The following is a 24,382-nucleotide window of genomic DNA, read 5'->3' on the forward strand; positions in this document are numbered from 1 at the left end:
ACAAATGATTTATCTAATTAAGTAATTTATATTTTGAATTGTATTATTATTAATGATTTTGAGGTGTTACTTTACATTTGTATGTTGATTAAATTACAAAGGTAAAATATTGTATTATCTTTTTAGACATTATTGAATTTTGAAATAAATGTGTGTTTGGGCCCACAAATAAGAAAAAAGAAGTTAAGCTTAGCTAGCCTAGGTTCAGTATGTATGGGTGAGCCAATTATCCATGGTCATATTATCTGATAACCTTTCATTTCATTTCAAGAACAAAAAAGAGAATGATTACTGCTCAAATAACCAGCAACAAATGAAGGAACAGCAAAATAGCAGGAGGCCAGAGTAGAGACACCCTGAACGCTGCTCTAATAGTAGTAATTTTTTAATTAACAATAATTCACCTCTAATAAACTATTACTAAAACTGAAATAAATGAAAAAAAATATACCATTTAACTTATTCAATTGTATAATATTATTTTCCATATTTTGTAGTTCATTTAGTCTAAAAAAAAAAAAACACAAATAGATATTTGTCAATATCAACTGAAAAATTGTGCCTTCCATGTTCTTATGTATTATCTCAACTCAAAGAAGTGACGGGCCAGTGAGGCAGCAGTTATATCAACCATTAACTTATAATTGGAAAAAGATTAATATTACAAAACATTACAGGTTATTTTGGTGATACAAACCACTGACATCGTTCGTCTCACCAGTAAGTAAGTGAAATTAATAAGGATAATCCAATTACATTATGATGAAAAGAAAAGGGATGGAGAAAATGTTTTTAGGCAGTAAACTTGAGACAAGGAGTGACATAGATAACACAAAAAGCTTGCCATCCTTGCATTCAATAAATCATGACATGTAAATAAGAAGACACCATTTATACTGCTTTTACATCGCACCCGGATTTGGTCCGGCGCCTTGAGGAAAATTTGAGCATGCTTTTACAAGCGAGGTCATTCATGCTCACTGTTGATTGGTCACAAAAAAAATTGTACGATTTCAGCAAACAAATGGCTTCTTGATCCATCGCACCAAATTCGGAGTCAGAAGCAATTAGTACGGATTCCAAAAAAAAATTTGGTGTGAATGATCCTACACTGTATGCTTTACCCCTGAACCCATTCCACAATATTTTTCTCAGACAGGACTGAATCCGAGCACAATGTGAAAACAGGTTTTTAAACAGAATTATTCATTGTTAAGTGTGCAATGTGACAATACATTTGCATTGCGATGATGAATACAATTACTGTAAGTGTAACTACGTTAACAATTTTACTTCTATTATTATTTTGATTTATACAGGTATGAAGAGTTAAAGATAGCAATGCTATAAAGAATAACTGGCTATTACTATAAATTAATTAATAACTATAAGTTAAAATAGATTTTAATACTTACTGAATCTTGTTATGATAATTGTATATCATATATGCAATACCGATTAGCAAAACAAGAAAAGTAGGAGCAACAATGGCAATGGAGTCAAAATTACTTGTTTCATTGGTGGTGTCTGTGGGCACAACCAAAAAATGTTTATTCACTTTTAGACCAGGTCATAGGATATACAGTAAGTTCAGTAACAATTACTGTAGGAAGGGCTGTGCATGCAAAAAGAATTTTACAAAAGGCTCAAAGAGAAACATGAAAAGTTACAAAATATCTTTTTCACAATCTAATCTTTTTTATGTACAGTACAGTATACCTAAAATGCAACATGGAATAACATGATCTGAGGTTTATTAGATGGATTAGTTAAGAAGACATATGAATGAGTGCATATAAAATAATTTTTTTGTTTTTGGTTCACAGTAAAGTAGTTAGTAGTGGTAATAAATTTCAAATTGTGGTCAGCACCAATCCATGTGGTGGCCGAGAACAGATTTATATTTCATTCACACAATATTTAACTGAAAAGTTGTTCTGAATGCAGAAAATTGTACTTCATTAAAGTAATTCATTGCTATAATTTTGAAACATTTAGTAATACCTGTGCTGTGTGTAAGGGATATTTCATTTGTATCATTTTCTTCTGCTTCTGAAAATACAAGAAACATTTTAAGAAAAATAATTGTTTGTTTTTGGTCAGCAGCAAAGTAGTTGTGGTCATAAATATCAAATTGTGGTCAGAACCCAGTAAAATTTTTAAGTATATTTAAGCAAAATTTGAAAATAACAGATTTATATTTCATTCACACAATATTCAACTGCAAATTTTGAAACATTTAGTATTACCTGTGCTGTGTGTAAGGGATATTTCATTTGTATCATCATCTTCTGCTTCTGAAAATACAAGAAACATTGTAAGAAAAATAATACATGCTATGGTATTAACTGATACATTGGGTAAGAAAATCAGTGTTCACATTGGCTGAAATTTAAATTTACTGGTCATATTGTTTTAACACAAACCTTGTTTAAGACAGTTAACTGGGGCTGCAGTTTCAATTACGCAGCTAGTGGACCCAGTGGACCTGTACAGTACCAAATAGAAACGTGGACAACATGTTTTGTGTTTCAGATATAACTTTTTAATTACTGTTAATTAAATTCAATTGATTCAAATTTCTTTATATAGATCAATAGTAATTACTACAGTCATTGTTAAATACTGTAAATACCTTGATTAATCAAATAATTTATCATGACACCATTAATTATCAAAAACCAATTGCTTCATAATCATACCAACAAATTATTTATCACTAGTTCATTTAAAATATTACTGTATAATTGTTTTTGATTATTGATTATATTACACAAATCAGCAGTTCAAGGTGCATAACATAACCATGTCCAATTCCTCTATGATAATTTATGTAACTGAATAATTGTTATACAATAAACACATAGTTACCAACCATATCACATTGTCATCGTCATCAGGTCCCGCATTTCAAAGTGATTTTTAATGAAACACGCATTTTGAACAAACACATGCATGACCACATACTGTATTTGTCACACATTTAGCAGAAGTACAGGTATGCGTGATCATCTTTTATCACCATTTGAGAGGAAAATGCATTCAAATTTATTGGTATAATTTTAAAAGTATAAAACAGTTATGCAAGTATTTGTTAATAAACACCACACATATCAACAAAAATATGTGTACCGTACCAGAAGTACCTTATTATCGGTGACTTCCCCCTGACGTTCGCAATGGGAGTGTCTTTTCCGGCTAACTAGAGGCGCTATTTATCATGAATTTTACGTGCTAGTACCATTTCAGGCCATCTAGGGGTGTCAGTGAACTAAATTTGCTCCGCAACAGGCCCTACCATGGGGAGGGGGAAGGGCTGTGGCTCAAATACTTTGTGTCCGAACTCACACTCCTCCCCACCCAAAAAATGGTGTAGGCTCCTATGCTTTTCAAATCTCTCAGGTTGGTACAGTAACTACTATGTAAACAGCAATACCAAACATGTTATCACTACTATTTGAAAGAATAATGACCATTGTTATTATTCATGGACTAATTCCTCCATGTGTATACTTACCTTTAATTATTAACTTGATATTCTCTGAATGTGGTATATGAATACCCTGGAAGATTTGTGTCAATCCAAAAACCACATCACCTTCATCCAGCATTGACGGTTTATCAATAATTAGTGATACATACGCTGACATGTTGTAGGTCACAGAATAATGCGATGTAGGGTCTGTACTTGTTATTGTTTGTAAAGTTTCTGTTCCGTTCATAAATTTACACCATGCAAACCAGGTTTGGTTAGCTGTTATTTCAGCATTTTTAACTTGAATACTGACTGTGCATATTTCTGCTTCAGTACACGTTTTCTCATATACTAAAATCAGAAAAAAAATGTTTTTATAATTTTATATCAATACTTAGTCACACCCAAGTTTATGCTTATAAGTATACGACACCATCTATCTTGTTTTTGTGGCATAGTATACTTTGCTTAAATTTTCCAGTAAGATTTTTCTCATAGACCTATTTACAACTAGTGTAATAATAGAGATGCATCATCCAATCTGTCTATTCAGTATTATGTAAGTTTATAACATTCCATACTTGTTTTCACACTGCTGCTCTAGCCAGCTACGTCCCATGAGGACTACTCATTCAGAAGCTAAAGTAAGCAGCATTTATAGTTCTAGAGGCCGACGTTTTTGGTACTTTGTAAACTAGAACGGGTCATGCTAAAATTACAAACCCGAAGTACGTCTGGGAGAAGAGAGTCTGTGAAAAAATTTGCTGATAATGCAGTATTAAAGATGCATGTAGACACAGTAATCTGTAAAATATTGTTCAATAAATAATGACTTTGTTCTTGCTGTCAACATAGGCCAGTATTATAATAATTCACTGTCAAATGACCAAAACATTATTTCTGGTATTTACAATGAGTCCCATTTGACTGTCAATCTAGACGGATATTATAATACTGTAATTCGCTGTCAGATAATCATTGAATTATCAAAACAGTCCATATAACAGTAAAGTTTTTGGTTGCAATAGGATACAATTTGTTGACACTTGAAGCATCTATAGGCTTGATGAAGTGACCCTCAGACTTGACATTAGCAATAAAATAAACTAAAGTGACAGAAAATTAGTCTGTTTAGTATAGTAAAGTAATATTATTTAGACATTATTATTTAATAAGCACATCATCTTTACACATTCAGTATTTTTTATTTTTTTATTTCAATTGCACAATTATGACATATCAAAGTATGAATTTTTGTTGTATTTTACTTCAAATACAAAACTTATTCACTTCTGTAACAAAAAATAATATTTATTCATGTATAAAAACAGAAAAGAAACGTTAATTATAACCCAAAAACCATTGTCTGACAGACAATTTAAGTATTTTTTGCTTTAAATTACATTTTTTTAAAGTAAATACCGGTAATTGTGTGGTTAATGTGAATAACTATTATGTGACAATAAAATGACACATTTAAAAACAAATTTGAAATAGAAAATATTTTTCAGGGGGACAATATAATATCTTTAAAACTGTTATGTCAACAAGCGAGCAGGGTTTTTTGTAAGAAATATTTCTTGTTTATATTGGGAAGGATAAAGCTTTTTTCCTATTAAACAACATTATATAAAATCTTAGATTTAAGATAAAATAATGATTGAAGGTATATTTGTTTACACTAGGGCCTATATTATTATTATTAGGCGATAATCAATGTTTGTTGACACGACGAATAATCACTACATTAATTATTAGGCCCTATAATTAAACACCAAAAATTATGGAAAATCTACAGTACCACCAGTAAAAAGTGTAAACTATACGAAAAAGGACATATTATTAGAGTGTTAATTGAATTTTTATTTGGCGTCATAGGTCAACGCAATACCTACAGTGTTGACGCAATACCTACAGTGTTGACGCAATACCTACACTATTGACGCAATACGCATTGAATGTGACACAGCACATTCTCTCGCGCACGGCCGCTGCTAAAAAAAGGTGGTAGAGTACCAAAGAATTATTATTCTGTGGTAGTACTAGGCCTAGCCTAATTAAAATAACAGACAGAACAAAGTATACCATACCTTCTTTGGATTGAGTTAACGCTTTGGAGTAGTACTGTAACATTACACTTAGGCTTAGGCCTAAAGCTGCAATTTTAAAATTTAAGCAATTCATATTAGGCCTAATTAAATTAAAAAGGGACTCGATCGTCGTCGTGACGAAAAAAAGAATGTTTTTAAACTTTAAGCTTTTAAAAAAGCTTGCTACTAAAAGAATAGTAACATGGTATGGAACGCCATTTATGCAATCATTCAATGATGAATCTAATTACGTGAATCGATGACACAAACAGTGAAGATAAGTACAGTAGTATAATAATAAATAATAATAAATTTATAAAGCGCTTAATAATGACAGAAACAAACTCTAAGCGCTGTACAAAAAAATAACATAAACGTCCGGTCAATTGACGCAATATAATACCGACAATTAAACAATTTCCTAAAAAACTAGTAGGCCTAACTAATTTGAATTTCCGTCTTTTCTATGTCTTTTTTATACGTGTTTTGATATATGGCTGTTTGGAGCCTTGGTTCAGTTCAGTAGCTTAAGGAAATCACCTAAAGATAAAGAATGTCTCAATGTTTAGTATGTAGTATTTATATATTCTTGTTGTGAGTTTTTAAAATTGGTATTGTTTCGTGTTGTTTTAATTGTAAATTGTAATTATGATGTATTTTAAGACGAGCAATGTAATTTTCTCCTTGTGGGGGAACGAATAAAGATTATACTTGATACTTGAGTAAATAAGACGTGTAAAATTATTAATCAGACCATTTTAATCGATGATGTTTGTAATGTTAAAGCTTATGATACAGTTAGTAGCATAATGAAAGACAAGGCCCATCCACTCCATATAGTATCAATGGTTAAGATCTGGAAGGCGATTGCGGACTGCTCGAAATAGAACAAACTATAAACTATAAACTAAAAGAGCTTTGATTATTTTTTTTCTTGAAAAGTGCTAGGTCCAGTATACAGTAGTCCTAACTAGGCAAGTTACAGTACTGTTAATTAGTTATGCCAGGCAATGACATCTGCCAGAAAAGCAATATTAAATAACAACAATTAGATGCTGAGATAGACCGTGCCGCATCGATAACAACAAAAATCTGAATGTTCATCCTAAAGAGTGTAGATCTACAATGCTTACATTCTATTCTGTTGTATTGAAGTGAGATGTGGACCAGCACTCAGCACACGTAAAATGAAACACAGACTCATGCTTTCAACTTTAGCTGCCTCCGCTCTATTCTTCATACATATGGGACCGAAAGATACGTAAAATACTAAAAATAATGGAAATTACAGGCGCAAATGTACACCATTTCTGCTGGACAAAGCATGTTTGTAGGTGGTTAGAGGATGAAAACGTTTCCAAAAACTACACTATTTGAAAAGAGACTTTGCTTCTTTCTAGATTCCAATCGCTTTCGGAGAAACCTCACAACTGATTGCTGTATCTGGAGATATTTTCTCATAATGGAAAACAAACACTTTTGCAATGCAAAAAAATCAAAGAGAAAAAGACATACGAATGCTCCAACAGCTCATCCTCCTCATAGTGAGACAGATGTTAGAAACAATTATAGATTCTCGATGCAAGCCAATGATGATCATGACTGCATATCGTAGTTTCTGATCATAATTAACAGGCATAGAACTCGACTGGAACCTTGTTGATAAGGTGAAATGAAAATATACCACCAATATTTTCGAATCCAATATATCTGGTGAAGTCGAAGAAATGATGTGCAGGGTTGGAGGTTGCTATTCAATAGAATAGAGTCATCAATTTCCTATATGCATACGTACAATTAAATACGGCCGTATACACGAACACAATTTAAAAAAAAATTATAATTCTCGAGATCTCATAGGATAATGTTTATTAGCGATAAGACATCTCTAGACTTGCCCCAAGTCTGTATTTATTGTCTTTTTTTATGTTATTCCACCAGTCGACGTGTCGATTTTTGTCTGAAAATACAGTTTACAAGCTCAATTTAAATTAATACTAATGTATATATTATTGCTAAAATAAATTAAAACTTTGATAAATATTTTTTAAATACTAGTGAACCTAATTAATGATACTTTGTACTGATAAAATGAATGAAAAATGATCTATTTTTTTTTAATGACATTGCAATATTGTTCTATTGGATAAATTATAATGATTAATGTACAGTATATTTATTTTTTATGCATATTGTAAATTTTTCTGTATTTTTTTCCTGTAATGTTTAATTTGTTTCTATATTATGTACTACAATAATTTAAGACTTGTTCTGCTTTTTGTAATGTTTTTTATATACCTGAATAAATAAATTATTTATTAATAGATATTTATATTTTTACTAATATTTAGTCAAAACTCCATCTGGAACCCAGACTAACACATCTCATACAAACTAAGAAAAAAAAATCTAAATCCTAACCAAAGCATGGGAATACACACTAACCAGGGTTCGTTCTAAATTAAACTTTTAGTATCAGTTGTGTCTTGGTTAGCTGCTGTACTCGGGCGCCTCCTACCTATGGACGGGATACAGACATTTTGATATTTTTAGAAAGATACATATGAATGAATTTTGTAGAATAGAGTATTTTATTTGGTCTATACCAATCGTTTATGATAAATACACTTCAACTTGCTTATTTTTATAAAAGTATATGAAATTAGTTTATAAAAAAAATAATAAACTCTGTGCATTAGAACTCTTTCACCAATAACTCAAAGCGTACATTGCTAATAAATTAAATCCAACAATATCTTAAACTTTTCTCAAATAAACTGTTATAAGTTTGGGTAATAATAAAGCATTAATTCCATAAAAGATCTACAAGTGAATAGACCAATTGTTATGACTAAAATTACATATTCCAGAAGACATTGAGCATAATCACACGCTATTACTTGCACAGATCTGGGAGAACTCAGCGCTTTGAAACCTTTGTCTTTTGCGCTTTATAAATGTTATTTATTATTATTATTATTAAGACTGTCATTACAATCCACTTATAAAGCAAAAATTGTCCATATAGTTTTATTCATTTTGAAATCATTGCACATTTTGTTGTCTTCTATCATTGTGTCTACTGTACTAACTACTATTAATTATTGATTATTACAAAAATCAATAGAAAAATAAAATATCGAGAGAATTTATAATATCAAAGCCAACTTCAAGAGAGGGAACTACAAAGATCAGGCGTGGCAAAGGTGGAAAATACAACATGAAAATAGAAAATCATATTCACATAATTTTGTTTACAATAAATATTGCTTATTCTATAAAAGTACATGAAACTAATATATAAAAATACTAAAAACCATCATAATAGAACTCTTTCACCAAAAGTGTGCATTAATAAGAATATAATTATTCTGTAAGAAATGTTATAAATTTTGCATAAAAAATTGTGTAAAAAGTGCACCTCATACCATGAGAAATTATTATGCAAATGATATTCTTATTCTTATATTAAATTAATTATGGTAAATAAATTTACTTATTCTTTTTATCAAATATTCAACAAAACGAATTTGTCCATAGTTTTATTCATTTTGAAATCATTGCACATTTTGTTCGTTGGTGGAAGAGTTCACATCATGTCATTGTGTCTTCTTAGTGTCATTTTCTATATCGTCAATAGTATCTGGAAGAGGTTGGTTCAATGTCTCTGGTAGCAGAGACGCTGATATCCCAGACGATAACGCAAGCAACCCAAACACACGGAACATCATCAATTTCCCCTGTAATGATAATACTGTACAAGTAAGTAATACATGACACAGCTTAATATCTCATCCGAAGGATGGAGTACTATATTGTGCACACTTAAAGGAGAAATAGTTTTTCAAACTAAAAAATGGATTGAAGTAGGGAATAAGGGACTGCTCGACATATACTTACATACGGTGCAACCATAGGTGCAATAGCGCCCCCTATCCTTGCTGACATGGTACACAAAGCAAGAGCACTACTCCTAAAAATAAACAAAACTACATTTAAATGTACTAAATAATAATAATCAAAATAGAAAGTAGATGAAAAAATTAGACAACTTATATATCTGTTACCTCACCTAACCTCTCCAGGCCTCATGGCCCATCATAAGGCTGCAATATCTTATCTGTACTGTATACATATACTTGTGTATTTAAGAACAAAACATGACTTTATATGCCAAGTTAAATTTCCACCCTATCCATCCATACACTGCCAGTGACTATGAATACTGGTTTCGATAACATAATTTAACTTGTCACTAAGAATTTAAGTTCAGTTTACCTTGCTGATGTTGGAGCTAACTCGCTTGAATAAATATAAATAACATTAAAACCAGCTGACACGCCCATTTTACCAATCAAAGCTAACATAGTTTGCATCATCTCAGCACTGCTGCCTGTGTGATAAAACAAACAAAAAACACAATAAACTTGTTATATTATATTTGTCTAATATCTATACATATCTTATATGTACTCTACATGTTTATAGAGAATGAATACAGTAGTTACTTGCAACAATAATAATAATCAGTTTTATCGTTGAAAAGATTTTAAATAAAAAGTTAAATTATTATTAATGTTATAATGTAATGTTTGTATGTTTAAGGGTTCTTACTCGACGTCAGTGATTTAGTTCACTTTTGGTTTTCCAAATGTTTTTGTTATTTTATTGTTGTACCTTTGTATTGTCCTTGGTTTTTTTTAGATGAATAAATGAAATGAAACACAGTCACAACCATTTTCTTTTTAAAAAAGTTGCTAACTAATAATAATAATCTTTAGTAAATAGTTTTCTTTTCTTGACATTTTAAAATCAAATATTAGAGAGACTAACCTGCATTATCTGGAATAAAAATAAGTAGCAGACATGCCAGGCCACCTAATATGTTGCAGCCACTCAACATTGCACGACGACCAATTCTATTAATTTAAAACATTTTAGAATTTATTATTTTTAACATTACATACATACATACATATGGGATCTTCCTCTTCTACGTCGTAGAACTGGAGTCGAAAACATATTCAGCACCAAATAGCCTACTAAGGTGTTCGTTAAGAATTACATAGAATAACTTGAACTGTCCATAGTAATGAATATCGGACAGATTATAAGAATAAGAGAGTTTTTTTTAAATTTCATACGCATCCAACAGTGAGCAATTTGCCAATTACAGGATGGATAAACTATTTTATAATTTATCATGCTTATAAACTAAGTCTTATTTGAGGCTTAGGGAGTGGAGTTGAAAGAGTCATGAGTTACATCCCTGGCACTAGGGCAGGATTTAACACAGGACCTTGAGATTGGAAGGGCAAGAACTTTAAACACTAAGCTTGACTACATTGTAAGTTATACAACCCAAGAATATGGGTCAAATAAGTTGTTGCTACCCGACATATATCCATACTTACACATCAAGAAGCAATACACAGGCTACATACGCTGGAAGTTCAACGAGACCAGAGAGTGCTAGGCTGATGTAGGCATTGCTACCAATATCACCAGCTCCCATTGTTAACCCCATATACACCACACTACAAGCAAACCTACAAACACAAAACATTCAATTCTTGAGTTATCCTTTATGGAAATACCTAGTAACATTTTTCTTAAATACAGTTCTACTCTTTTACATATCTACAAAAACAAATTCTGGGTTCGAATCATGGGGAAGCTTTTTCTCATTATCACAGATTTCTTCATCTTACCCATTTAAAACTGAATCGATTATTTTACAGTACAGTATATCAGTTAGGAGTTTATCGATGCATATCAAATCCACCAAAAACTCTGTTATCATAAATAAACTTGGTGTCTGGTACGAGGACTGAATTGCCCGTATAATCTAATTTTAAAAATTTAGTCAATTCATATTTAAATGTTGTTCTGTCAATATATAAATGTAACTTTCTTTTAGTGTATAAACTCACCATGTAAATATTTGTATAACCATTCTCCGTCGAATGTTAGGTGTCCTGAAAAATTCAGCATATCCTACCGATTGAGGTTGGCTTACTTTCTCTTTTTGACTGCTTTTAGTTGGTCTTGCGAGTGCAATATCTGTTCTAAGTATTTGTTTCTTGTTTCTTAAAGCCATTTTGAACAGTAGAGCTTCTGCTTGGGTTAACTTTCCCTTAGAAGCCAACCACCGAGGTGATTCTGGCAAAATCCTTAAAAACGCAATAATCAAGTAAGTTCAAGTTATCTTATATAAGGTAAAGGTGAGTCCCGCGTTCTCTGAACGTAGGGGAATGAGCTGTTAGGAGCTCATTGTACTAAGCCTCGGCATTATGTGGTAGGGTGGCCAGTTCCTTTCCACGCCGCCTTTTTTCTCCCTATTATTTTCAACTAGGTACTCATTTACAGCTGAGTGGACTGGGAGTTGTCAGGAATTGAACCCGGGTCTTTCTGTATGACAGTCAAGTGTCCTAACCACTCGGCTATCAAACACCACAATCTTATATAACATGGTATAAAAACAAAATTGGTTTCTGTTTAAAGCCAAAAAACTAGATACAATTTTTTTTAAAGCACTAGGCAGATAACCAACTTACCATATATAAAATACAAATGACATAAACATAGTATGACATTGAAAATAACGTGACATCAGAGATGGGATGAAATTAGTGGTGATAAATTGATGACAATGAAGATGATAATGATGATAATGATGATAATGGTGATGATAATGATGATAATAATGATGATTATGATGACTGAGGATGATTATATTGACAATGATTTTGCTGATTGTCATGATGTACTGACAATAATCATGGTGTGATATATAATCAATACTAAAAGTAAAATCTTACCAATAAAGAGAAAGATAAAAAATAAATGGAATTCCTGAAGCAAACGATAGCTGTCTCCAGTCTCGTATGAGATAAGCTAAACCACCACAGGCCTAAAGGTAAGACAAGAAAAAACAACATAAAAAAAAATGCAGACAATATTACTGATTATTGATGCCAAAAACAAACTTACAGTATTGTATGGAAATTCAAAATTCTTTATTATTTTCTATTCTTCATAATGAAATACTAAAGTATAAACTTACTGCTATTCCTACAGTATACTCTTATTAGTATATAAACTTACTGCTATTCCTACAGTATACTCTTATTAGTATATAAACTTACTGCTATTCCTACAGTATACTCATAGTATAAACTTACTGCTATTCCTACAGTATACTCATAGTATAAACTTACTGCTATTCCTACAGTATACTCATAGTATAAACTTACTGCTATTCCTACAGTATACTCTTATTAGTATATAAACTTACTGCTATTCCTACAGTATACTCTTATTAGTATATAAACTTACTGCTATTCCTACAGTATACTCTTATTAGTATATAAACTTACTGCTATTCCTAAGGCAAAGACTACTTGTACCATAGTTCCAGCTAGCACTCGGTAAGAAGCACCTACGTTCTCAGTTGAGTATACAAAAATAACCAATCCTGTGCCTCCTACTGCAGCACCATTGATGAACCTAAGATATAAGCAAAACAACCTATGATTGGCCAAAAGTTTTGAAACAAAATGAAAATAGTAATTCAAAATTTCAAAAAATTCAGAAAACAGAATATTTTAGCAGAAACAGAAATAAAAAAAAGAGAGAGTAAAACAAAGTGTAATACAGAATACCTACTTAAGGAATGCAAACTGTAAGTAAGTTTGGGTTGTTCCACTTAAGATAGAGGTGGTTGCCAAGAGAACAATACCAGCAAATAATGTTTTCCTCCTTCCAATAGCATCTGACTGTGGACCCCATATTAATCCTCCAAATAACACCCCTATCATGTACATGGATTGAACCAAACTTGCTTTGTAGTTTTCTCCACAAATAAGTTTAAACTAGAAAGATAATCAAAGTATCAAGCTGGAGCATAATGATTGGATGGTGAGGAACGTCATTGCAGGATGGAAAGGGTTATCAAAGTATCAAGCTATAGTATAATGATTGGATGGTGAGGAACGTCATTGCAGGATGGGAAGGGTTATCAAAGTATCAAGCTATAGTATAATGATTGGATGGTGAGGAACGTCATTGCAGGATGGGAAGGTTTGGGAGAGAATTTCACAATGCGTATATACAAACAACAAATCACATACTTACACGACGTTGTGATGTTCGCTCCCAAACCCTTCCCACCATGCATCACGCTATTTGCGATAAATTTTATTGATTATCATAGTGAAAATGATGTTAAAATCATTTATTTACAATCATGAGGACAGGTAATTAGAGATATGAGAATGAAATTAAATGATCAATTTAATAACAACTTATAATAGTGACGATTGACATATACCTCAGACACTATTGATGTGAACTCATCAACAAATTTAATGTTCTCACATGACTTCTCCATCTGGCAAACAGCTTCTCCGTGTATGTTGGGATCAGTGCATAGAAATGATGGTTCCTTAGCAACAAATGCTAAGTTGACCTGCTGGAATGCGAGTAGGATGCCCAACGAGGTCACCAAAGAAGATTGCACGACCTGAGCCAATCCGAACTCACCAACTTTTGATAAGGCGCTGTCAAAATCCATCTTCTTGTCGTTCTAACTATTCTGAAAAATAAGTAAAGCAACGTCATTGTTGAAAAATAAAAATGAGATTGTATTTCCTGGTTGTTGATAATTCTTCACCTATGACCTATGTCTTTCATTTGTAAATACTAAAACAAATCATTGTTTCTGGACAATAAATTAATGTTTAATTTAAATGGTGATGATACTGCCTGGTACAATCTCTTATTTTACTAAAATTGCAGTACTCTATCATTAATTATTAATATCAATAAATCAACTATTATGTGTAAACTATTTTTTATCATCTCATAAACAATGTTACTATGCTAGTGTACTAGTAGTTGTTAGAAACTACATACTACAGTACAGTTGCCTATTAAACAGACACAACTGGTTAGGCCTAGGGCTACTGCTAGTATACAGCCAATGCCCGCACACACGGTCGGTTCTCACCGGAAACTTTTTCGCCTGATGGTTACTAGGGCTAGGCCTAGCTATAACTATATAGCTAGGCTTGTAGCCTAGCCTAGGTACCCGATAGATAGGAGGAGTCCGAGTGGCCTCTTTTTTTTGTGTAAATTCGATAATTGAATCTAGAATTAATTAAGCTTATAGTACTGTTTTAAAATAGATGATTTGTCTCACAATAAAAAAACATCCCATTTATTTTTACCTCATGTTCCATATGTTCGCATAATAAACTGCTTTTTTTCAAAATAATTAATGCATTGACACTTTAAGACGGATGTTTATATGGCACGTGGCAGCAGGGCACAATCCATTATATAATGGGTAAATCGATATAAACAATAGCAATGTTCAAGAGCAGTTTTGAAATTGTTATAAATTAAATTTAGAAACAAATCTTACTAAAATTAATAAAATATTCAAATAAATGGTATCTTTATTCCTAGTAAGTTTAAGAAAGTGTAAACTTTAAAAGAAAATTTTGTACTATAATCCCTAGAAGCAAATGGTCCAGCTCGGGAATTACCCTTTTATTACTACTAGGCCTACTACTTTCTAACTGTAGTACTAGAGTACTAATAACGTAAACAATAGTTTTATGTTTGTTTATCTTATATATCAATGATCAATTTTTTGTTATATACAATTAGATAGTATAGTACAAGCAATGTGCCAAGTTTAAGAAATAGTTCAAGAACCTCCTACGGTAGATGTCAGTAAAAAAGGTAACATGTAGGCCTAGCCCTACTACTAGTACTAGCTTATTTAGCTACGCCGAGTACCAGTGTAGTAGTAGACACGCGACGTGGTGGTGGTGGATGGGGGCGGGGTGACTGCTATAATTATTAATCATAAATAGCAGCTGGGCTAGCCATAGTATTAGCCAATTTGTACATAGCACTTATTTTGCTTTCTAACAACTATTTTTGTTTACTTTTCTCTGTACGTCACATCAGTATAATTCATTTTATATGATGCAACTCTAAGAATCTTTTAAATGATCATTATTTTATTCTACTGTACCACAAATTCTATTGTGGTTTGTTTGATGTAGGCACTGCCCGAGGCACTGGTGAACGGTTCAGTTATGGACTTCGATTCTGCTCTAAAAGTTGTTGGTGAATATGGATCAGAGCAAAAGAAATACCTCTATGCATTCTCATTGCTCAATTTCTTCATACCGATGCAAATTATCGGCCTTGTGTTCATCGGAAGAGAGCCTCCAGTTACTTGTCAGAATCCTCACAGTGAATCTGCATGTTCTTCTACTGATGTTTGTAACAAGTATATATATGGAAACGAGTTCACATCCATTGTGTCGGAGGTAAGAACACCGTACTGAAACAGTCTACAATTGTGGTTAACTGCCACTAAGTGTCTGCATGTAATTTTAATATCTTGTATTGGAGGAGGCAATTTTTTTTTTATTATTGTTCCGAGTCAGATCTGTTATTTCAATGTTCATCTTTAAAATTGTGATAGGTGATGGTTTGCTAATTTTTTTTTCAGTTTTTTTTGGATGGTTTTTTTTTTAAATATTTGAAAATGTGTGTTTATTTTTGTAGTGGGATCTTGTTTGTGATAAATCATATAAAGTTTCTCAACTTCAATCATACTTAATGGTTGGAGTGCTTCTGGGCAATTTTGTGTTTGGTGGCATGTCGGACTACATCGGACGCCGAAGCTCCTTCATCTTTGCTCTGATTGGCTTAGCAGTGGTTGCAAACTTGTCAGCTTTTACACATTCCTTGTTTTTCTTTTGTTTTTTAAGGTAATTGTTTTGAATCATAATTAAAATAATTCAAAATTATTATTTTATTCAGTATCAATATTTGTACACAGCCAAATTATAATGCATGTTGAAAACTTTCATAGTCAACATAAAGATTCGTCGAGTACCTTTTATTTGGAATGGTAAATTGTAAACGGATTGTGATCAACAAAAAATCATCTGAATAGAAGATGTTAACAATGCAAGCTTTTTCTCTGTTAAGTTCTCAAAAGAAAAACTATACTCTACAGTAAAAGACCCAATTGAATACGACAATTATCACATTATAAATTATCAATATGTAGAAGTTCATGATTAGATAAATACTAAAATGCTAAATACTAAAATACTAAAATACTAAAATGCTAAAATGCTAAAATGCTGAAATGCTAAAATGCTAAAATGCTTAAATACTTAAATGCTTAAATACTTTAATACTTAAATACTTAAATGCTTAAATACTTAAATGCTTAAATGCTTAAATGCTTAAATGCTGAAATGCTGAAATGCTGAAATGCTGAAATGCTGAAATGCTGAAATGCTGAAATGCTGAAATGCTGAAATGCTGAAATGCTGAAATGCTGAAATGCTGAAATGCTGAAATACTGAAATACTGAAATACTGAAATACTGAAATACTGAAATACTGAAATACTGAAATACTGAAATACTGAAATACTGAAATACTTAAATACTTAAATACTTAAATACTTAAATACTTAAATACTTAAATACTTAAATACTTAAATGTTCTCATTTTGATTTTCTTCAGAATTTGCATAGGTTTTTTTGTAGGCGGAGTAGGTATGGTAGCTTACGTGACAATCAACGAGTGTGTAGGTTCGTCTCAAAAGGTATTTGCTGGCAGTATGTTCCAAGGGGTCTTTTCAATTGGCATTATGGTAAGACAACTATACAATCAATTTTTTATTTATTTTTAAAATATATTAGATTAAACATATTTTCATATGTAAAATTGTGTTAAAGACTAATTACTATTTATTTTTTCCAGGGTTTTGCATTAATGGCAAATTTTTTACGTGATTGGAGATACCTGGTTGTTGCATCATCATTTCCATTTTGTTTCTTCATTTTCATTTATTGGTAAATATCTTTACTAAATGATATTATATAAACAAATATAGATTTCTTGAAGATTACTTGCTTTCTATACTACTGCAGTGGAATCCACTTTAAGGGAACGCCATGAAGGGGACACTTTTGTTAAATGGGGACAAAATGGTCCTTTAAGGTGTCTCCTTAATAGAGGTTTTACTGTTTTAGATAAAGCATTACTTACAGCAGTTCTCCCTTCATATTATCCTTCATTACCACGGTCCTTAGTGGTCCCTTACTAGCGTATCATTACTTTTACAGGATTGTTCCAGAATCTTCCAGATGGCTTGCCTCACAGGGCAGGATATCAGAAGCAGAAGACATCCTTCTTTATATAGCTCACAAAAATGGAAATGAAGTAAAGAAATCGGCGATAGAATTAGTAGTGCCAAGTAAAACAATATCGTCAACTAAATCATATGGCTATACGGACTTACTTAAGACTCCTGTGTTGAGGAAAGAAATGTTAATACAGGCATTTTCATGGTACAGTATATCAAACACTTACCTATTTCAGAAATGGTACAATCCACTTCTTCTTCGTCTAATAGTCCATACTGCCTGGTTGTGTGGACAACAGTTCAGTTTTCAATATTTGATTTTTACAATAAGCTGGTAAACTCATGTGTTTTGTACTTTTAATACGATATTGTTTATTGTCATTTTAACAACGAGGTACAAATGAAATTTGGTTGGTTTACATTTTGATTTACCTACAATATACAATTTAATGATATGAATACTGTATCTGATTAGGTTTACTTGTAGTCTAGTTTACTATGGTCTTACTTTGAGTGCAGGTGACATAGCAAGTAATGCATACATAAGTGTCGCTCTATCCGGATTGGTGGAAATTCCTGGTATATTTTTCTGCGTCTGGTGCATGGATAGGTAAGATGCTTGCATAATGTCTGATAGCCAATATCAACAGATTTAGCTTTCAAACTCCTCACTGTTTATATGCAAGCAATATGAGTAGTTGTGTTTTGTGTTTTTGAGTGACCATTCGATTGAGCCTAATAAGTAGGAAGTCTATCTAGTACAAAATATAAGTATTGATGTTGACTCTGAATAAAAAACATTGACTATGACATGTATTGTGTTATACCAATTTAACTCTTCCCTGGTTATACTACCATTTTCTGTGTGTGTGCTATTTGCAGTGAAAGTAATAAGAGTCTTGTCTTGTCTTGTTCACCTGTGTCAGGTTTTAATCAAATAAATGCGGGCAGTATATAGGCTTAACTATCGTGATCAACAATGTTTACAGAATCACCATCAAATATGGTGTGCTAAACATATCTGAACATTGTCTATTATTGATTAATCTTATAGAAAGGTGCACTATATAAGTGTTACAATATTTATTTGTTGATCTAATTTACATATTTGTTGATCTAATTTACATATTTGCCTTTTTCTAGTCTTGGCCGTAGAAAATGCATGTGTCTGTCAATGATTACAGGTGGTTTCTCCTGCTTTCTTGTTATCGCTTTCTCACAATCTGGTAAGAAAACTCTGTGACAACCAATCAAGTTTATAAAGTCTATTCGTGATTTCATGTTTCTTATTAATTTAAGCACACTCCTATTATTATTTTTTTTTTCAGGAGAATTTGGTAAGAGTGTGTCTGTAGTATTTGCTTTAATTGGTAAAATGGGGTTATCAGCTGCATTCAGTGTGGTTTATATCTACTCTTGTGAACTGATACCCACTGTAGTAAGGTACGTAAATAATGTTGTACAATCCTATACTATCTGCTGTTAGGTGCAGTGGTGTTTGAGTGCCATGCGTAATGGGTGTGACATGCGTAATGGGTGTGACATGTGTGATGATGAATAATAGTACATTTCACTGATTTTCTTTTAACATTTTTCTTGCATAGAAATAGTGGAATTGGATTTTGTTCAATATGTGCAAGGATTGCTGGGATATTAGCACCAATGGCAACTTCACTGGTATGAATATTCATAAACTCATTTAAATATTCATACTTTCATTTGAATATTTATAAGCTCCTCCAATTTTGACAAATTTAAGCATAATTTTAAATATTTTTCCATACTAAAAAAAAATAGTTTATTCATAGTTATATAATATTGTGGCTGCAATATAATTGTTTTTTTATTTTTTGACACAGGGGTTTTTCAACATGTATGCATTATTTGGTTTCACGTCGGTAATCAGCGGTGTTTTAAACCTGAAACTGCCTGAAACATTTGGCATGACGTCACCAGAGAGTATTGATGATGTGGAGAATAGAACAACAAACAAACAACCAACTAGTACGACAATGGTGGATAGTGAAACAGTACACGACATGGAAGAGAGGATCAGTATGCTACAAAATACAGACACAAGTGTTACATAAAATACAACTTAATTTACACTCAATTTATGAAAAACGAAAATCAGGCATCCGAGTAATATGCAATAATGTTAAGCAAATACATAATCAATTAATTATTGAAATAAACATGAAATTTGGAGAGTTAATACCTTAAATAACCCAGGGTTTAATATTATAATTAAATGAGTAAATAATGGTGAAAAATATAAATATTTTTACAAAAAGTACTTAATGTGTGTTTTTTTATTTGATTTCAATCTTATAGAAACTGTAAACGAGAATAAATGTGAGTACATATTATTTATATAAATGTTGAACAGAAGCTCAGTGATGATATACTGCAATTATATGTTACATTGCTGATCGATTATTACAATAATGTCAATCATCAAAATATTCAGAAAAAAATCAAGCAACAATCACTTTATTTCTGATGAAATTTTAAGAGAGTAAGCAGCTTTGTCTGCGCTTCCACGAGGGAGTTGAGTGCAGTATATGCTGACAAAAAAAAACAAGCAAAACAAAGTTACCATACAGTAGAAACTGAATAGTTTATCAATATAAATACATTCACAATACATACATTTCTATAATGCGCGTGAGACTCGTCCATTTTATTGTTAGGGGTGTCTTACCTTTCTGGCGAATTTCGTTGTTTGGCAATTCGACGTGATTTTGACAGGATGTACGTGTCCAGTCGAGTTTCTTTGATGGCGTTTGCTCCTCCTTAACTTCTAAAAAACAAAGTTTTCAAGATAAAAACAAAAATTAGATTGGTAAATTATAAATCTTTGACATACTGTATGCTCGACGTAGTTGTCTCTAATTCCAAGCTGACATTACCGTGACACAACAGGTCATGATGAAGCACAACATTTCGTGACCTCACCATTTCTGTCCAACTATTTCTTGACCTCACTGGCACAGTGTGGAGGAACGAAACGCACAACCTATCTGGGTTCTTTGAACTCTGTCGTATTAGAAAAACGCCCCTCTGTTGTGACGTAAGTAAACTTTCAACGTCCTTTTGAGCGATGTTTCCATAATAACAACTAAAAAAGTAGGCCTATATGAGTTGGAGTAGTATAGCTATAGGAATGTCTTTGATTATAATTATATAAGCCTACATCTCTTTAGTATAAAATTGATATATTGATTGTAAAAGAACACCAAGTTCGTTGTACAAGTGTTTAAAGTATATTATCGTTTACCTTTCAATTGCTTCTGCCTGCCAAAACAAAATAAAATCAACCATTTGATTGAAAATTTTTATTGTGATTACGATACGATGCCTTTTATTTTACTTACTTGAAACTTCATTCAAACCATTTTAAAAACATATTAATTATTGCCAAACACATCTTTCAAAAGATAATATGTCAGGATTTTTATCAGGGAAGAGTATAAAATGTTACTGCTTCCCTCGTTTTACCTGTTGAATAATATTTTGTAACTCTGCCTTAATGTGTTCGGGTAAGTCTGACCGGTCGCTTTTTAACTGTACAGGAGGGAATACCTCTCGGTTCAGGTCCAGTCCAAATTTACTGTGAACGCTGTCATCCTTGGCGTCTGACTTGACGTCAACAGCAGCCGGATTACGTAAAGGGTCTCGTAGGCAACCTGTACGACGTTGTCGGCTCAAGAAGTTCACGACTGACGTTCCTGAGTCACGTAAGAGTTTATCAGTTGCAGATGTTACGAATTTTGCGCTCATCCAGTGAAAAAATCGCTTGAAATCTTGTTTATCGATGATATTAGCTGAAACATAGAATATTGTTATTATTGTCTTTTAGAATGGAAATTCAATTTAAATGTTTTATTAGTCGTCACAAACAATCAATTTTCACTTACTGGAGAAAAAGGACTTTAGTGCATCTTCGGTTCTCTGCTTGGGATGACCAGTAGATTTTGTAAAGTGTTGTATAAGAGAAATCCGTCTTGCCTGAAAATATTGTAAATAATATTAATAGACCTAGGGTAGTTATTCATTTATTTTTATATAACAGTAACATCTTGTTACCTCATTTTGAAGGATACAGTCAATTTCATTAATAATTTGTAGCTAAAATAGCAAAATAATTCTATCCCAAAATAGCGATCGAATACCGTTTATTTGGAGTAAACGTCGTCTTTGTAGTAGACAGTCGTCATTTACGATGTCTCATATACGTATAGTCAAAGAACTTATAAGTTCTTTGGTATAGTTGATATAAATGGGTTTAGCTAACGTACCTGTAGTGTATCTTTGAACCAATAAGTCCATACGTACTCTGAGATGTCATTACCATCAACGTTTGAGTCTATGGCTACCTCCTCTTTAAGAATCTGAAATTCCGTAAACAAATAATCAATCAGGCATATTTATGAACCGCCACTGTTCTCTGTCCGGTGGACCAACAAGCAAACGACAGTACGTCGCCAGATCACAACCTTCCTATCGCAATATAATCGCAATATCATCGCAATATCTTATCAATATCCTATCGACATTTTATCAATATCCGATCAACATGCTATCAATATCCTATCAACCATCCTATTGCAATGTAATCACAATATCATCGCAATATCTTATCAATATCCTATCGACATTTTATCAATATCCGATCAACATGCTATCAATATCCTATCAATATCCTATCAACATGCTATCAATATCCTATCAACATTCTAAAAATATGCTCAACATTCTGTCCATATCCTATTAACATTTTATCAATATCCTGTCAACATGCTATCAATATCCTGTCAACATTCTATCAATATCCTGTCAACATGCTATCAATATCTGTCAACATGCTATCAATATTCTGTCAACATTCTATCAATATCCTGTCAACATTCTATCAATATCCTATCAACATTAAATATCCTATCAACATTCTATCAATATGCTATCAACATTATATCAATATCCTATCAACCTTCTATCAATATCCTATCAACATTCTATCAATATCCTATCAACCTTCTATCAATATCCTATCAACATTCTATCAATATCCTATCAACATTCTATCAATATCCTATCAACCTTCTATCAATATCCTATCAACATTCTATCAATATCCTATCAACCTTCTATCAATATCCTATCAACATTTTATCAATATCCTATCAACATTCTATCAATATCCTATCAACATTCTATCAACATTCTATCAATATCCTATCAACCTTATATGAATTACATAGTCAATATACTAACTTTGTGAACATTCTTTGCTTCATGTATTTTCGTCTTTAAATCATCATGCCACGTGTACAATGTGTTGGTTGCATAACTAGTTCCCATAGCGTATAGTAACCTTCCCAATTCCGTCATGACGTCACAATATCGCGTCAAAATACCAACATAATCTAAAAGAAAATCATGACGTAATACAGTAGATCAAAATAATTGAATCCACTATAGTACACGTTCAATACTACACCCTTCCCAATATTTTACCTTTAATACTTGTTACTGTAAACTCGGTTTTAAATATGAGACCGAGTTGCTGGCCAACAACTTCTACGTCACCAGCCGAAACCGGAAGTCTAACCTTGACGACGTTATGCAAATTACACAGGTGTTCACCTATTTCTCTACATACTTCAAACACCTGTTGATGTTCCGAGTCTGACGTCATTATTGCTCTATACAGTTATAAAGATAAAATGCACGTTTACTTTATGAATTGATGTTCTTAATGAGTAAAAAATTCACAATTACACCATAATTAGGCCAACATATGAACAAACAAAAAAGATACATAACCAATAACAAACATTCATACATACACAATGGAGGTACATCTCCATGCAAACACCATTATATTGCACCTCCATGCATACACCATTATATTGCACCTCCATGCATACACCATTATATTGCACCTCCATGCATACACCATTATATTGCACCTCTATGCACACACCATTATATTGCACCTCCATGCACACACCATTATATTGCACCTCCATGCATACACCATTATATTGCACCTCCATGCATACACCATTATATTGCACCTCCATGCATACACCATTATATTGCACCTTATCAACAAATTAAATTTTGTGTTTGTTTTAACTTAATGATTTTAATTTGATGCCTCACGAATATGCTGTTGAAGTATATATTATTCCACATCGGGGGCCAGCATATCGACCCGAAATATTAGAACAAACTGTACTTAAATTAACATATGAACAGTAAGTTAAAAATACATGAAAATAATACATGAAATACATAACAACCATCGCAAGTTAGGTTTGTCCTCAATCGCTACCGCCGAAAATAATTAGTTCATAGTCCTAATGAGTAAACTCCATAGTTCTATACTAAATTAAACCTTCAATCCACCACTACGGCCATGTAAAAAACCAACGTACCTAATACGACAGACCTAGATACTTACTTTTACTTTTAGTCGTATATTGCTGGTATTGCTTTTAAAACCCCATTTAAAATCTCGTCTGCCTTCGTCTGTGTGAATGGCAACATCAACGTTGTTTGCCATTGTTCTGTTGTGTTAGTACAACAACACCGTGTTTACAGTGCATTCCAAACC

General features: G+C 32.3%; 3 protein-coding genes across 3 annotated transcripts; 1 reads left to right on the plus strand and 2 right to left on the minus strand.

Annotated features, from left to right (window-relative positions):
- Positions 1-8,072: 8,072 nt before the first annotated feature.
- Positions 8,073-14,863, minus strand: LOC140056786 (solute carrier family 22 member 15-like). Its single transcript, XM_072102264.1, has 11 exons — positions 14,796-14,863; positions 13,898-14,161; positions 13,234-13,439; positions 12,945-13,074; positions 12,387-12,478; positions 11,499-11,738; positions 10,980-11,114; positions 10,399-10,484; positions 9,844-9,958; positions 9,466-9,538; positions 8,073-9,305 (listed from the first exon to the last, which is right to left on the minus strand). Exons 2-11 carry the CDS (start codon positions 14,138-14,140, stop codon positions 9,165-9,167), a joined length of 1,461 nt encoding a protein of 486 aa, XP_071958365.1. The 5' UTR covers positions 14,141-14,161; positions 14,796-14,863; the 3' UTR covers positions 8,073-9,164.
- A 261-nt stretch (positions 14,864-15,124) lies between these two features.
- Positions 15,125-19,915, plus strand: LOC140057108 (solute carrier family 22 member 15-like). Its single transcript, XM_072102651.1, has 11 exons — positions 15,125-15,315; positions 15,645-15,914; positions 16,156-16,361; positions 17,133-17,262; positions 17,373-17,464; positions 17,738-17,962; positions 18,233-18,367; positions 18,901-18,983; positions 19,086-19,200; positions 19,362-19,434; positions 19,617-19,915. The coding sequence occupies exons 1-11, from the start codon at positions 15,301-15,303 to the stop codon at positions 19,845-19,847; spliced, it is 1,575 nt and encodes a 524-aa protein (XP_071958752.1). The 5' UTR covers positions 15,125-15,300; the 3' UTR covers positions 19,848-19,915.
- Positions 19,916-20,019: 104 nt separating this feature from the next.
- On the minus strand, positions 20,020-24,292 carry LOC140057110 (uncharacterized). The gene is made up of 10 exons (XM_072102652.1): positions 24,230-24,292; positions 23,278-23,465; positions 23,035-23,186; positions 22,059-22,151; positions 21,678-21,768; positions 21,259-21,584; positions 21,038-21,054; positions 20,670-20,878; positions 20,462-20,560; positions 20,020-20,324 (listed from the first exon to the last, which is right to left on the minus strand). The coding sequence occupies exons 2-10, from the start codon at positions 23,456-23,458 to the stop codon at positions 20,251-20,253; spliced, it is 1,242 nt and encodes a 413-aa protein (XP_071958753.1). The 5' UTR covers positions 23,459-23,465; positions 24,230-24,292; the 3' UTR covers positions 20,020-20,250.
- Between the last annotated feature and the right edge of the window lie 90 nt (positions 24,293-24,382).

This window comes from Antedon mediterranea, chromosome 8, assembly GCF_964355755.1.
Source record: "Antedon mediterranea chromosome 8, ecAntMedi1.1, whole genome shotgun sequence".
Taxonomy (NCBI): Eukaryota; Metazoa; Echinodermata; class Crinoidea; order Comatulida; family Antedonidae; genus Antedon; species Antedon mediterranea.